Below are 14,828 nucleotides of genomic sequence, written 5' to 3' on the forward strand. Positions count from 1 at the left end.
GATTCTGGCTTCTCCTTTAAGAGAAGTGGCAAAAATCGAGAGAGCACATAGGGAACAGGGACGCCCTCTCTAGCCATCTTGATAGTGGGCTCAAATAAACTGGCCCAAGGCAGACGTCCATACAATTTATGAGCTCGCTCATAGCCACGGATATCACCTGGGACACCGATCCAGTGAGCACCTATAGATAGAGAGAGAAACTACAGCTATCATGTGTGCTTAAAGTGCTCAGTAAACTCAGGCTACTTCCTGAATAAGGCATAACAAGGTCTGTATTTAAAGAAAGGAATAGTGGATTACATATTTTGCCACAGGGCATTGCACATATTTAAATATAAATATTTAAGTATTTTAATAAAAAAGTTCATCCACTGTTCACTGTCACCTTCCATAGGCTGTGTTGTTGTTGGACACATGGCAAGAAGGTCTGTTTTAAACGCTTTTGGGACAGTCTCTCTGGCATTGATTACTCTCACTTTGCCTAGATAATAGAGATGTGGAGCAACATTAACAATAACATGCATTATAAAATAAAATAATGATTTATTTAATGTATTAAACGTATGATAATCCTCACCACTTTGTTCCCGTATTGTGAATATAGAGCCTCCACCAATGCCCATACTCTGAGGATTTATGATGGACGTGCACAGTAAAGTAGCAATGGCGCCATCTACCGCTGAGCCACCCAACTGCAGTATATCTCTAGGAGGAAAAAAGACTGAAAATGGGCTATGGCTGGGGTTTTCAAACTATCTGATGATGTCAAAGATCTCCAAATATGATCATCTAAGAGCCCCCTCCCTAACATTTAAAAGCAGCTATAGCTATCATGCACATAGAAAATAGGCTGTTTCCAAAACTAAATAACTGTACTGGTATTGTAGTACGTTTTTATTTAAATGCTATCTGGAAAGTATTCACTTTCTGCTAAGTTGACATTTATGTGTATAGTGATTCGCACAATTATTATTCTTTCTAATGGCGCGTTCACACTTGATTCGCCTAATGCTTGGTCCGAGCCAGAGTTCGAATACTCCCCCTGGACCCCTCCCCCAGATGGATTCTGTTGACGCTGTATTTTTCGGCTCAGAACCTCGGTTCTTTTACGGCATCACTTTTAAGTAGCAACTGTTTACCTCTGTTGCTAGATAACGACTCAGGAGAAGACGGCAAAATGACAGCGCTGCTCACATCAGTTTTGTACTTCAGTTTTCAATCCTTTGGTTTTTATTTCTCAAGCTTCATAACAAGTATTGAAAAGGTTCCAAAAACGCGGGGGTTAATTATTACCGGAGGCGAACAGAATTGTAATTTTCACAAGAGAGAGAGAGAGAGCGCGAGAGAGAGAGAATGGGGAGAATACAAAAAGAAAGTAATTTGGAAAATTACCTACAGTAGAATAATAACTGCATGCGGTCTCGTATCAAACCTGCTTTAAGACCCGTCAGAAGTCTCTGCCAGACGCTGGCATAACTAATGTGTTTTTTATGTTTACAAATGATCTATAGGCTATTTAAATAGTCTATCAACATTAGCCTGCTTTCTGGCTACAGACTGTCACCTCTCAAAAATATATATATTGTTTTATCGTTTACTTCTACAGAAACAATTGACTTTTCTTTATAATAACAAGCTTAAATATAAAACAGTGTGAACGTAATCGTATACTTAAGAAATTAGCGATATAGGTCTAAATCATTAGTTGTTGTCCAGGAACGTCTCCTCTAGTGAGAGGAAGGCAGAGACTGTGTCAAGAGGATTAGGCTGTGAAGATACTTCACCTAATTAACTTCAAACTTTCTGTTTACATTTATCCGGACGTTTCAGCTCAGTAGCTGCTCCTGTCCTCAAATGTGCCTGACATACGGATTACGACAACCTAGCTGTCGTTTTCCAGGAAAGCGCGATCTTCCACATCATTTGCATGTTTAAATGAAAGTTTTGGATGCTAGAATTTAAAGTAGCCTACTCACTAAAATATTTAACCTAAACATCCGAAAGCACATAATTGTTTTATTTAAACGAACGCATTCATAGTGTAGCCTACTACATGTAGCCCAAGGCACTACTATCCCTCACTCACTCACTCACTCACTCACCGCCCGATCTTTGAGCAGGTTTCCGAGTCCGTCTAAACATCCGAAAGCACATAATTGTTTTATTTAAACGAACGCATTCATAGTGTAGCCTACTACATGTAGCCCAAGGCACTACTATCCCTCACTCACTCACTCACTCACTCACTCACCGCCCGATCTTTGAGCAGGTTTCCGAGTCCGCTGCCACTGCTGCGTTTTTGTAAAGTCCGTCAGCGCACTCCTCGTTAAAGTGAGTCGCGCAAATAATAATAATTATAATAATACATATAATCGGAATACTTATGCACAAGCAAACTTTCTCTTTTCGTCTGGCCATTGTATCCAAGTGCGGCTTTGCTTTATCGTTGAACTTCTAGAGTGCAGCAGAAGTGCGCTATTAGCCCTCCCCTTTCACAGTGTCAACGCCTAATTAAGCGCATTGTCGAGGTGTAGAGGTGAAGTCTAAATTGGATTGTGTAAAGTGTTTTTGTAAGAGGTGTTTTCGCACCCTTAAATGGTATGTAGGCAAACTTCACTTTCTACAGAGACATTGCCCCTGCAACCGACTGCTGGACCACCATATGTTGTGTCTCAGCTGGATGGGATCACATTACTGCCACACCAAAAGTGAGCTACTTAAACTATTTCTACCTTCATGACTCTTAATAATGTTTTGACTTATAAATTAAATAGTTACGTAACATTTTTGAATGTAGCCAGTTGTTACCACATGGTGCACACTTGTGTAGGCTTCCTGAATATGTTTTTCCCCTATCAAACTGTATGTTAACAAACTAATTGATCAAAATCATCATTCATATTTTGAAATGTCTCTCTTAAGGCTAATTCACACTGCACCGACACAGGTCGACCGACAGCAACAGACACATTTGTCACATTTGTCAGATCAGTGTGTTACCCCTGTTGGCATATCCAGCCGTTGGTCAGCATTTGTTTTGAACATGTTGAGCATGTTTAATCAGCGTTTGTCTGTTCATGAAATGCCTAAAAAGTGGCATACTACTGTCGGCATCTGTTGGTGCTGTGTCTTCAAATAATGTGATACAAGAGCCTGTGCTATATTGTTAATATAGTCACGGCTAAAGAAGGACTGGTTTGGGAAAAAATTGCATGTGTAGTATAATTGGAACATACTATGACTCCTCATCTGTGGCCTCATGGGACAGTAAAGTCCAAAATGTACTTTAGATTTTACGTGTGCATTAGCGTACAGTGCATGTGACACTTCATCACTAGCATATATGCGCTTACCATACACGTGCGGCCCTAATTTTTACTAAAGCCCAAAGTATACTAAAGTTTTCATGTGTAAGCTTAAGAAAAACTTTCTGACCATTATGAAGTATGCATTTGCGCTGAACTGGTTTGGTGAAAAAAATAATGAGCGAAGTACAATCCGAACATATACATTCTCCATGATGGCAATATCATGTGACCTACGATGTCAGTTAATGTTCCCCGCCATTTCCACTCCCATGGCTTCATGGGACAATAAAGCTCAAAGTATACAGGCGTATCTCAATAAATTAGAATGTCGTGGAAAAGTTCATTTATTTCAGTAATTCAACTCAAATTGTGAAACTCATGTATTAAATAAATTCAATGCACACAGACTGAAGTAGTTTAAGTCTTTGGTTCTTTTAATTGTGATGATTTTAGCTCACATTTAACAAAAACCCACCAATTCACTATCTCAACAAATTAGAATATGGTGACATGCCAACCACACTACCAACCAATTAGAAAACAAGGCCAAAAGAGTTTGAAACAATTGTGGCAAATCAGGTATCTATAACCAATAAAAAGTAACCGGAACAAAGAAAAAACAGAAAATGACCAAATTTGGAGAGAACAAGGGGTATAATAACATGAGCTGACGAAACAAAGACTTTGGAATGATTTGGAATGCTGTGACTGTCTTCCCGGCTTTATTTCTTTGTTAAATAAAGTCTTATTTTGACATCTGGAACTCTGCTCCTCCACTTCATTGGCCGCACCCAAGAAAAATCCACAACAGCACCTGTACTTTTATGCGTACACTGATAGTGCATGTGACGTAAATATTGTCATCAGCACAGTTCACATGTACTATACATGTGCAGCCCTGATTTTTCTAAACTAAAAAAATCTACTTCAGTTTTTACATGTAAGATAAAGAAAAACTTTCAGCTGTTAAAAAGTATGCATTTGCGCTGAACTGGTTTGGGGGGTGGAAATCGCATATGTAGTATAATCCAAACATTCTCCATGTTTGCAATGTCATGTCCCCTACCATTTACAAATATGACTTGGCCTCATGGGTCTGTAAAGCCCAAAGTATATGTAGCATTTGGACCAATCAGACACACAACTTTTTGTTATATTTAACAATTAGTTTTGAACGCATATGCTACTGTATGCATATAGTGTACGAGACAAAAACATTGTGTGCAGCATATTGCACGTGTGCAACTTGTATTTCTAAACCGTACTGTGCACGTGACATAAATTTCATCATAAGCGTAGTATGCACGCAGCCATATTTTCTAATCACACAAACTACTGTATGTAAGTTTTACAGTCGAAAACCAAAACAGAGATGGAATAGCAACAAATTAGCCTACCGGAGGCCGCAAAATCATGGGTGCTGCCAGACAGTGACATGGTGAACAGGTGTTTCATTTGAATGTTTTCTAGCAGGGACTGGAACTTTGTATTGGTGTATCTTGATGTTCCAAAGTGAAATCTGTACTACCGTGAAACCTGAGGATGACTGCCATCATATTAGAAAATGTATGGATTCATTACATATTAATGGTTGTATTTATGTGCACAGGAAAGCATATAGTCAAATTTCATCTAATATTAGATAAAGTCTAAAGATAATTAATGCATGCATGAGAAAAAAAGTTTTTATAAAAGTTAATTTCTCTTCAGCAGAATGTTTGGTCTTCCTACAAGAGGCTAAATTATATTATTTACAACCTCTAAGCTGTTAGAAAGCAAAACTATTTATCGATACATTTAACCAGTTAAACCTAAATGTTATTTTTTTAAAGAAACATTGTCTGCTTTTCAAATTGATTTTGTTGGCAAGCTTCTCGTATGAGGGCTTGGAAAAAGGGGAGGTCCATGTATTTATGTGCACAGGAAAGCATATAGTCAAATTTCATCTAATATTAGATAAAGTCTAAAGATAATTAATGCATGCATGAGAAAAAAAGTTTTTATAAAAGTTCATTTCTCTTCAGCAGAATGTTTGGTCTTCCTACAAGAGGCTAAATTATATTATTTACAACCTCTAAGCTGTTAGAAAGCAAAACTGTATTTATCGATACATTTAACCAGTTAAACCTAAATGTTATTTTTTTAAAGAAACATTGTCTGCTTTTCAAATTGATTTTGTTGGCAAGCTTCTCGTATGAGGGCTTGGAAAAAGGGGAGGTCCTTCATGAAATCTAGAAAGATTATCTTTGAAGATTCGCCCACGGACACAAACACACAGCACATCAGGAAGCTGTTCATCTCGCGTGTCACCAGAAGGCAAGTTTCAAATTTGGCACTGTCAGTCATTTTTAGTTTGCGCTGTCACTGTGGTTTTCTTAATAGGTTTAATTAATAGGCTACGTCTGCATAACTGCATTTTGAACAAGTTTCCAAGCTTACAGGTTCAAACAATGTAAAGCAGATTTCTGCACTAATTTGAAATAAATAAAAGCAAGAACTAATCGACGAAGACCATTGGAAATATAACAACGCCACGTTGCAATTTCCAAACGAACCACAGAGCGTTACATTGTTACGATTCCATCTGTTGGGCTAAACGCTAAACGCTCACGAGCGTGACCTCGGAGGAAGTTGTCTGTTTGGCGTACAATGCACCATGGGAATTGTAGGCCGCTGAGGTTTCACTTGTAAACAACTACTAATGCTTTTTATTATAAAATAACACGCACTCTTAGAGTGAAACTGTCGTATATCTTAACTACCTGGCAGAAGTTGAATTTACTTTGCTCTGTTCTTTGTCATATTTCTTCGTGGTTAGTTCGTGTACTGTGGGTTTTTATCTGTTGGGTGAGAAAGGCTACGTGAGCAGCCGTACAGGTAAGTGTGCAGATGGATGTTGAATGAACCTTTAAATGAACAAATCGTTGATTTCTAAGCACTTTTCGGCTTTGAACCATTTGAAACACATGACTGCTTTCTTGCCTCTAGGAACAAGGCATTTAATTGATTGCATCTTTTGCGAATTTCAGTTCCTTTTCACCTTTGAGTAACGTTACTGAATTCACAACAACGTGTGAAAATGACTGATAATATTGTTATTGTTAATTCATAGTGTATTCAGTTTAGTTTGTCTTTAAGTGAATCTTTTTGGTGAACGCATGAAGATTCGATTCACTTGGATGATTCGAAATCCCCCCACTACTGCCCGTGAACACCCTCCTTATGCGGCTTACAACCTGCATGCATCAGTGGGCTGTATGAGGAGGCTCTATTTTAATAACTATTACACATTTATTATAATAATTATTATTGTTATTACTATTACATTTTTATTGTTCGTGTTAATGTGGTTACTAACTAGGAGCAGTATAGATATTAATAGTATAATGAAGCATTTGTTATGGTTTTAGTAGCCAGTCAGTCAGTTGTGCGTCTTTGTTATATAAACGCCCAGATTTCAGAGATGAGACGTCGGACGTCTGTCATGGTATTATTTTCTTACTGGCTGTCTTCGGCATTATGGACGTCGCCTGACAGCGCTTTACAGACATAAGGGCAGGACTAGAGACTGCAGGGAGGCGTCTGAGAGGAGAGTGTAGAGGCAGGATAACTGGCAGCGCCGGGCGGAACAACAGTCGCTGCAAATCTGACAGACAAGAAGTGCCGAGAAGCCTTCGGTAAATATGCAATTGAATGGGCGTTAATTAGCGCATTGACATCGTCCTTTATAGTCTTTGCATGCTTAATCTTATCATTTAAATGTTGCATTTAGGTGGTTGGGATTAGTTTTTCTTTGTGCTATATTATTGTACGCATTCCCCTGCTGCTGTCACTCTCTCTTTCTCAATCTGTGTTGACAGCCGTCGTGAGATGTTGCATTAAACCTTCGGTTTGTTTTTGTCTTTCATCTCTACTAGCCTGTCAAGTTGCATTCCATGTGAAGGATCTTAATGCAACAGTAATGCAACAATTCCCTGTTGTTTTTATGTCAGGCAGTTAGGCTCTATGGTCAAATTTGTCCATGCTGTAGGTTTGTGTTGACTGTCTGCATGCTTTTATTGCAAGGATGGCTTGGAATACTCTCATGATTTTAAAAAGTGCAGTGCGGAGGTGTTGCAAAGACTGAATTTCAAATGCCATACCCGTATGTGCTGCAGTCTCTATCAAGCTGCTTGTCGGTCTGTGCTTGAGTGTGGGAAGGGGGAGAGGTAGCCGAATGAGTGTGGGTGGTATATAGAAATGATCATGTGGTCAAACCAGGCCTTCAAGGCAGGTGTGATGCAGTTTGCCTCAACGGCAATGTTGGCATAGTGATATTCTGCTGCACGTTATCACAAAATGTCTATATCTGCTTTTTCTCTCTCTCCCAGGTGCCCTCGGGTAAACTGTGTCCCTGTTGGTATGGATCAGGAGGCAAGAAGCAACTGAATTATCTCACCACGGCACACTGTCAACATTTCCAAATGCATTGAAACGGAAGAGAAAAGCTTGCATGCGTTAACCAAAGCGGTCGGCACGTGATCGAATTAGACTGCACAAAAAGCTTTTTGATGACAGACAAAGGCTGTGCCACGTCACTAAAACGTCAAATCAAGCCTTCAAATGCACAGTCCAACAAATAAGAATCTCTAAACCATATCCACATGTACGTCTGAGTGTGTGCGCTTGAGATAGAGTGTGTATGTATGTTCGTATGCAGGGATGGAGTGGTCTTTAGAGCGGATGAGGGAATGGGTGGCAGGTGGCATGCAGTCGGTGCGAGAGTGTGAGTCCAGTGCTCTAGGCACTGCTCTTTGTCTCGCCATTCTGTTTATCTGGTACTGCTACCGTGTTGGATGTGAACACTCCGCACCCTTACTCCACGGCGGTTTCAGCCCTGAGCCACGTGGCGGGGCCGTTCCTGGTGGAGTTCTCGCCTCGGACCTCTCAGCCCGTGGAGGCTCATTGAAACTCCGTCAGGTCGGCGGGGTTGGAGGAAGCGGAGTCGGCGAGGAAGAACTCAACGGCTTCGCCTACTGTCAGTCGCCGGAGTGCTTCCGTTGCGCCAAACCCGGCGAGGGCCTGAACCAGCGGCTCTACCATAGCCTGCAGGAGTACGCCAAGCGCTACACCTGGGCCGGCATGGGCCGTGTGCACAAGGGCGTACGTGAGCAAGGCCGATATCTGCTCTGCAGCCGCCCGTCTATCCAAAAACCCGAGGTCTTCTTTCTGCCGGACCTTCCCTCTGCTCCTTTCTTTTCACGGGAGGCACAGAAGCATGATGTGGAGCTCCTGGAGAGAAGTTTCCCAGCACTCCTGGCTGAATTTGAGAGCGTGTACCGGCTGCCGTCCAGTCGGACCAGCTCTTCACTTCCACTTGGCTGGAAGGCCAACAGCACACCTCGTGGCCAGTGGTGGACCTTCTATCTGGTGAACCAGGGTACTCCGATGGTGCTGAACGCCAGGCGGTGTCCACGCACGTGGAGGGTCCTCGGACAGCTCCGTACCTTTATTGCGAATAATGTGTTTGGAAACGCCTGCTTCTCGGTGCTCAGTCCCGGAGCCACCATCACTGAGCACTACGGGCCAACCAATGTACGCCTGCGCTGCCACCTTGGTAAGAGGTCAAAGGATGTGAATATATGTGCACTACCAGTTTAAAGTTTGGGCACAGCTACTCATTGTTTATTAAAACTATTTTTCACATTTTAGAATCAAAGTAAAGTTGTCTAAACTATGAAATATCACAAAAGGAGGTATGGAAATTATGAAAATGTATGGAATTATGCTACCATTCAAAATTTGGGATCAGAACTTTTTTGGCAAGAAATTAATATGTAAATTATTTCACAAGACTGCATTAAATTGTTCTAAAAGTAAACATTTTTTGACATTTATAATGTTACAAAAAATATTTCAAACAAATGCTGTTCTTTTCAACTTTCTATTAATCAAAGAATCCTGAAAAAATCATAATCATGGTTTCCACAAAAATATTAAACACCACAATTGTTTTCATAATAATCAGCATTCATAGTAATAAGAAATGTTTCTTGAGCAGCAAATCATCATACTAGAATGATTTCTGAAGGATCATGTGACACTGAAGACTGGAGTAATGATGCTGAAAATCCAGCTTTCCATCCCAGGAGTAAAGTACATTTTAAAATATATTAAAATAGAAAACGGTTATTTTTAAATAATAATACTATTTCACAATATTACTGTTTTACTGTATTTTTACTCAAATAAATGCAGCCTTAATGAGCATAAGAGATTTTAAAAAATCTTTCCAAACCCAAACTTTTGAACGTAAATGTATTTAAAACAAATCATTATATATTTGAGCTTGTTTAAATTCACAACCCACTCAAGCAACTTCATGAGGAGCATCCAGAGATGCTTTTTAAACTGTTTAGAAGGAGTTAGTTTTGTAAATGTGAATTTCATTAGTGGGCACAGTTTATATTTGCATCAAAGGTTTGTAAGATCATGAGAAACATAAATTCAAATTCAGTTGAATATCTCCAAACATCTGACTGGTAATGTAAGAGTTATATGTGAGTGCAGCAATATATATATAGCGATCTGTGTGGCTGTTTAAGGTGTGTAAACCATTTTCTCTGTGTGTGTGTGTGTGTGTGTGTGTGTGTGTGTGCAGGATTGAAGGTGCCCTCTGGTTGTGAATTGGTAGTAGGTGGAGAGCCGCAGTGCTGGTCTGAGGGAAGCTGCCTGCTGTTCGATGACTCTTTTCTTCACACTGCTTTCCATGATGGTGAGAAAAATAAATAATGTGTAGAATAACTATAACAGATAGTAGTGCATAAGGCGTCTATTCAGTATTAAGGAAAAAAAGCATGCAGTAGTTACGGATTTTTGATGCCCAAGATATTTTTTCAATAGCATTGTGATTGAAATAAAGCCAATATTTGATATCACACTATTTAATTTAAGATATAAAGATTTAAATATTTAAATATTAAATATAAAAGCAATTAAACTGTAACCAACGGTACACTCAGTAATCTGGTAAATTGGTGTTGCACTGGGAATCTTATTTTCTTAAATAAAAACCAGCTAGTGTGAAGCATAGTTTGAAATTAAGGATTTATAGTTGCTCGTTCATGAGTACCCAGTGACAACAGAACGCACCTGTCTGCATCCACTCCACACAGATGGACTGTTACGCACAGACTAATTGCATTTTTACAGAGGCTATGCCCACTAGAATTTCTAACAGCTGGATATGACAAAGTTTGCAAGGTTCCTAGCATTAATGTTCATTAGATATTCAAAGACTTCTTTAAAATGCATATTTGCTGAATGTCGAGAGTATATGAAAAAAATATCATAGCATTTGCTATAATATATAGCTTTCACTTATTAGACAGAACTGTTAAACAAAAAGAGTAAACGAATGAAGCTGAAGAATGGGAGTTCCTTTGCGTCTTCAATAAATCAGTTGTAACGAGCCCCGTTTAGGGGAGTTTACATAAGATGCATTTTTGCATTCATAAACAGCTACAGTAGTCAGCCCAAAGCAATCCCTGCTTTAAACCACTCTGAACAACAGCCAGAAAGCAGCATCCTGGCAACCACTCACAACATGTTGAAAATATTTTCAGGGGCAAGAAAATAGGTTTTATTCACTAATAATTTCTTGGATTTTTTCGTACTTGCACCTAATTCATTACACATGCTTATGCACATTAATTTTTTCTTAACCTCGTTCTAATGTTAATAAATTTGGAATATTCTGAATGAGAAATTTGCATAAAACACATCCAAACCATTTCAAAATAAGGTTTTTTTACACAAACTTTCCTTTATAGTCTTTTTTAACTCTCAGCAAACATATGATGCTCTCAAAAGACGTGCTCTCGTCTGAGAGACGTGCAGCAAGATCTTCAAGCAACGCCAAGTGTGCCATCCTGAAAACCAGCTCAAATACACTGAACACTTTTCATAAAGTCCACTAATTAGCTAGCTGTAACATACACGCATCTGTGTTGTACAGATAAACCTCTCAGATATAGTCTATATTGGAATATACTTAAGATCCAATATAAAAATGTAATCTAAACACGATTATAAAGCTATGCAGAGTATGTGATTTTTTTTTTTGTATGTGTGGATTCAATTATTCAGTTGTAATTTTCATAAATTTAGAGTACATTTTAGTATGAATGTTATTTGTGATGCTATTGGTTTGTGAAAATATAGCAGTTCGTTTGCAGATTTTATGCACAAATATGTGCATACGTACACTTAGTGAATGATACGCATTGTTTGTATTTACCACTTCCGTCATGAATTCCATATATGTGTGCTCAGGTTCTCCAGAAGATGGCCCGAGGGTGGTATTCATGGTGGACTTGTGGCATCCAAACGTGGCTGCAGCCGAGAGACAGGCACTGGACTACATCTTCACCCCTGGCCGCTGAAAGAGAGCCGTAAAAAGAAAAGGGTCAATGATTTCCATTGTATTAACAGTATGAGATGAGTGCAAAGGGCAAGACTGAGTGTGGAGAACATAAGTCTCTTCGTCTAGCATACGTTCCTTTACTCTCACGTTCCCTATTGGCACTGCTTCAGTAGAGACTTCAATGTACCGTCACTATTGTACATTATCAGTGTTTACAGAACTCTTCAAATCTAACCATAGCAAAAACCTGCTGGTGAACTCTGCTTGAGACGAAGCCCTCGTGTTCATGTTGTTAGCTGCAGGGTCACATTTATACCCAGTGAGTGTCATAGAATAATTTCACCTAAAGCATTGACAGTCAGCCACACATGGAAATGCACTTTTAGCCAAGCCTGGCCATTACAGCCAGGTAGGATTGTATAGGAAGCACAGTACATTGTTTGGTCTGTACATTTTTACTGAGGTTAGGCTTACAGAAGCTAAGCTAAACAGTCGTAAAACGACATGCTGCAATGACAGGGCATTTGACATTTACAGCGAAGGAACGTGGATATATGGCAGAGATGTAATGCGAAGTAAGCTGAAGCACTACCAACTATTGTGTAAAATGACCTCCATTAAACGCACTAGTGGCAAGTTATTGTGCCGCCACACCTAAGTCAGGGTCGGAGCGCTTCGATGGGGAAGAATACGAGCACATCAAATCAGCCTGCTTTCCACTTTACTCTTTCTTACCCTGAATTTTTTAATCATATCGAAACACGTTATCAATCGCTTTGTATCTCTGTGAAACTTAAAGAGGGACACAACGCTTATTGTGTTTGGAAAACACAACGTTCTGGCTGTTAATATGTGCTAGGTTCTACCTTATTGTGCTTTGTCGTACTGCTTGGAAGCAGAGCTTTCGTGGTTGTCTCATCGATATTGGTACATTCCTTTTGTAAGCCGACAGGCAGTTTTGAGACCGTTTCGTGAGAAGTGACATTTTATATCATTGTGAGACTTTTGGAGTTGCAGATCAATTTTATGACAACGTTCCTACGTCCATGTTTCCAAATTGTGTGCCATGGACTCACTTTGCAATGGATGAGTAATTCTGTAGATTTAATAAAGAATGAATTTAACCCTTGTGCCATGCTGAAAATCCTTTACCTTACTTGGTTTTCCTGGTCAAAAATGACCAACCTTTTTAAAAATTGCTTGTAATTCTCTCATTATTACCACCAAATCTTGGATTCAGTCTTTTTGTCAACTTGTTTCTTTCAATTAGTACAGATTTTGTATTTCTTTTTGCGAGTGATTGATCATAGACCTCACTGACCTGAATGTATGCACCTCAGTTTGAAAACAATCAATCCAGTATCTCATGATAATATAGCATAACGAGAGATTTACAAGCAATTTTTTTGTAGGCCGGTCATTTTTGAATGGAAACATCACAAGTGTAACAAGATGGGGGGGTTGGGTAAGTTGTTGTTCAAAGTGATGACAACAACAAAAAAAAGGGAAGAAGAAAAAAAATTACTGGAACACAACATGAGGGATAATATCTTGATTTGTGTAATTTGTGGGTGCTTGTATTTAAATATGTTCAAAAATAGCATAGCACACAATAGTGTTTTGTATTAATGCAAATTAACTGGGTGTTTATGAACAAAGAGATCTGGCAACAACAAAATGTGCTTCTTCACAGGAACATTCCTGCTTTTCCGACAAACACTAACACTGGATGTTTGGAGGATTTTGTATATGGGGGTGGCAGATAGAGGGGTAGTGCTGCAAACAGCAGCCATTATCAGACTGCAGCTTTGGAGATTTACATAACTAACCTCTTTTGCTAACACAGAGGGGAGAGATATATAGTAGATGAATGAAACGGCAGATGAAATCCATCCACTTTTGGCAGACACAGATGTTACCTTTCAGATGAATAGTCTGATTAAATACCTTTCTAAAAGCTGAAAATGTATTTTCCCAAGCGGTCGGTTTTGTAATAATTTGGACCCAGGACATATAAATTTAGGAAAGAGCACTATACATTCAAATGTATGTAAAAGGAAACTACATACCGCACCACACTGCGCTGCTTTTTCATTGTTTTTGTGTGTAAACACGCTATTCGCCTTTGAGCTCGTGTCTCGCGTGAAACGGCGTTCTAAATTAGATTAAAATATTTTTTTCTTTTTAAAAAACTCGTTCTGTGTGAATGTACCAGCACAGAAACGTTCACCTACCTATTGCAATATAGCATAATTGACGCAAGGGGGAGCTAGACAGTCATTTCTCGGTGGATATGACAGGGCGAGTGTACAAGCAGCTAATAACGAGTCTGGATGAATGTTTCCACTCATCTTCTGAAGGTGAAGGTTAAGAGTTTTAATTGGATGAGCAAGGGCTATATCAGCACAAAAGGGCACATTTTACCTATAGCAGTGTCTGAAAGAGAAAACTGTGACGGATGTTGGAGGTTGGCAACATAGTGGAGCGACATTCTGAAGCAGACAGGGACACTGCAGGGCACATTCTCTGAGCACTACAGCAGACAAGCTCTCAGTCTGTGCTTCAACACACACACACACACACACTACAACAACAACAACAACAACCATTTTTTCCTAACAACCCTGCATTGCTGAATGCAAAAGATGTGAGAAAGGCAGGAGAAAAGTATGCTGAATAATATCAAATGAAATTTTGTATACGGATGTTGGAGGTTGGCAACATAGTGGAGCGACATTCTGAAGCAGACAGGGACACTGCAGGGCACATTCTCTGAGCACTACAGCAGACAAGCTCTCAGTCTGTGCTTCAACACACACACACACACACACTACAACAACAACAACCATTTTTTCCTAACAACCCTGCATTGCTGAATGCAAAAGATGTGAGAAAGGCAGGAGAAAAGTATGCTGAATAATATCAAATGAAATTTTGTATTACAATACGTTTATTTCGGCAACATTCATTCATCATTCATGAATATTTAGAACAATTTAACCATCTGTTTAGATATCTGCAAATTCAAAGGGCAGATATTACCACATCATAAGCCTGTAATTTGCATCAACCCCTGTTATTAAAGGCCTAACTAAAAAAGGCCTACGAACTAAAGG

General features: G+C 39.4%; 2 protein-coding genes across 4 annotated transcripts in view; one reads left to right on the top strand and one right to left on the bottom strand.

Annotated features, from left to right (window-relative positions):
* Positions 1 to 2,477, bottom strand: part of LOC107554400 (gamma-glutamyltransferase 5-like) — a 7,004-nt gene extending 4,527 nt beyond the window's left edge. The window contains exons 1-4 of the mRNA XM_016236887.1: positions 2,252 to 2,477; positions 578 to 705; positions 386 to 481; positions 6 to 181 (exon numbers count right to left, since the gene is read on the bottom strand). Of these exons, the coding sequence (XP_016092373.1) occupies positions 6 to 181; positions 386 to 481; positions 578 to 705; positions 2,252 to 2,418 (567 nt within the window). The 5' untranslated portion in view covers positions 2,419 to 2,477. The remainder of the gene's footprint in view (positions 1 to 5; positions 182 to 385; positions 482 to 577; positions 706 to 2,251) is intronic.
* A 142-nt stretch (positions 2,478 to 2,619) lies between these two features.
* Positions 2,620 to 12,831, top strand: asphd2 (aspartate beta-hydroxylase domain containing 2). 3 transcript variants are annotated; one of them, XM_016236922.1, is made up of 4 exons: positions 2,620 to 2,708; positions 7,679 to 8,904; positions 9,949 to 10,062; positions 11,622 to 12,831. In XM_016236922.1, exons 2-4 carry the CDS (start codon positions 8,010 to 8,012, stop codon positions 11,729 to 11,731), a joined length of 1,119 nt encoding a protein of 372 aa, XP_016092408.1. In that variant the 5' UTR covers positions 2,620 to 2,708; positions 7,679 to 8,009; the 3' UTR covers positions 11,732 to 12,831. The 3 variants fall into 3 exon arrangements, with proteins under 3 accessions (XP_016092408.1, XP_016092409.1, XP_016092407.1); XM_016236923.1 differs by lacking the exon at positions 2,620 to 2,708 and adding an exon at positions 5,921 to 6,185; XM_016236921.1 differs by lacking the exon at positions 2,620 to 2,708 and adding an exon at positions 6,698 to 6,985.
* The last annotated feature ends 1,997 nt before the right edge of the window (positions 12,832 to 14,828 follow it).

The sequence above is a fragment of the Sinocyclocheilus grahami genome, unplaced genomic scaffold, assembly GCF_001515645.1.
Source record: "Sinocyclocheilus grahami isolate Dianchi unplaced genomic scaffold, SAMN03320097.WGS_v1.1 scaffold501.1, whole genome shotgun sequence".
Lineage (NCBI taxonomy): Eukaryota > Metazoa > Chordata > Actinopteri > Cypriniformes > Cyprinidae > Sinocyclocheilus > Sinocyclocheilus grahami.

Bases quoted from the DNA above. Each gene is read 5' to 3' on its own strand.
- asphd2 (XM_016236922.1), top strand. From the start codon at position 8,010: ATGGAGTGGTCTTTAGAGCGGATGAGGGAATGGGTGGCAGGTGGCATG. The intron at 8,905-9,948 runs GTAAGAGGTCAA...GTGTGTGTGCAG, and splicing joins ACGCCTGCGCTGCCACCTTG to GATTGAAGGTGCCCTCTGGT. The intron at 10,063-11,621 runs GTGAGAAAAATA...ATGTGTGCTCAG, and splicing joins TCACACTGCTTTCCATGATG to GTTCTCCAGAAGATGGCCCG.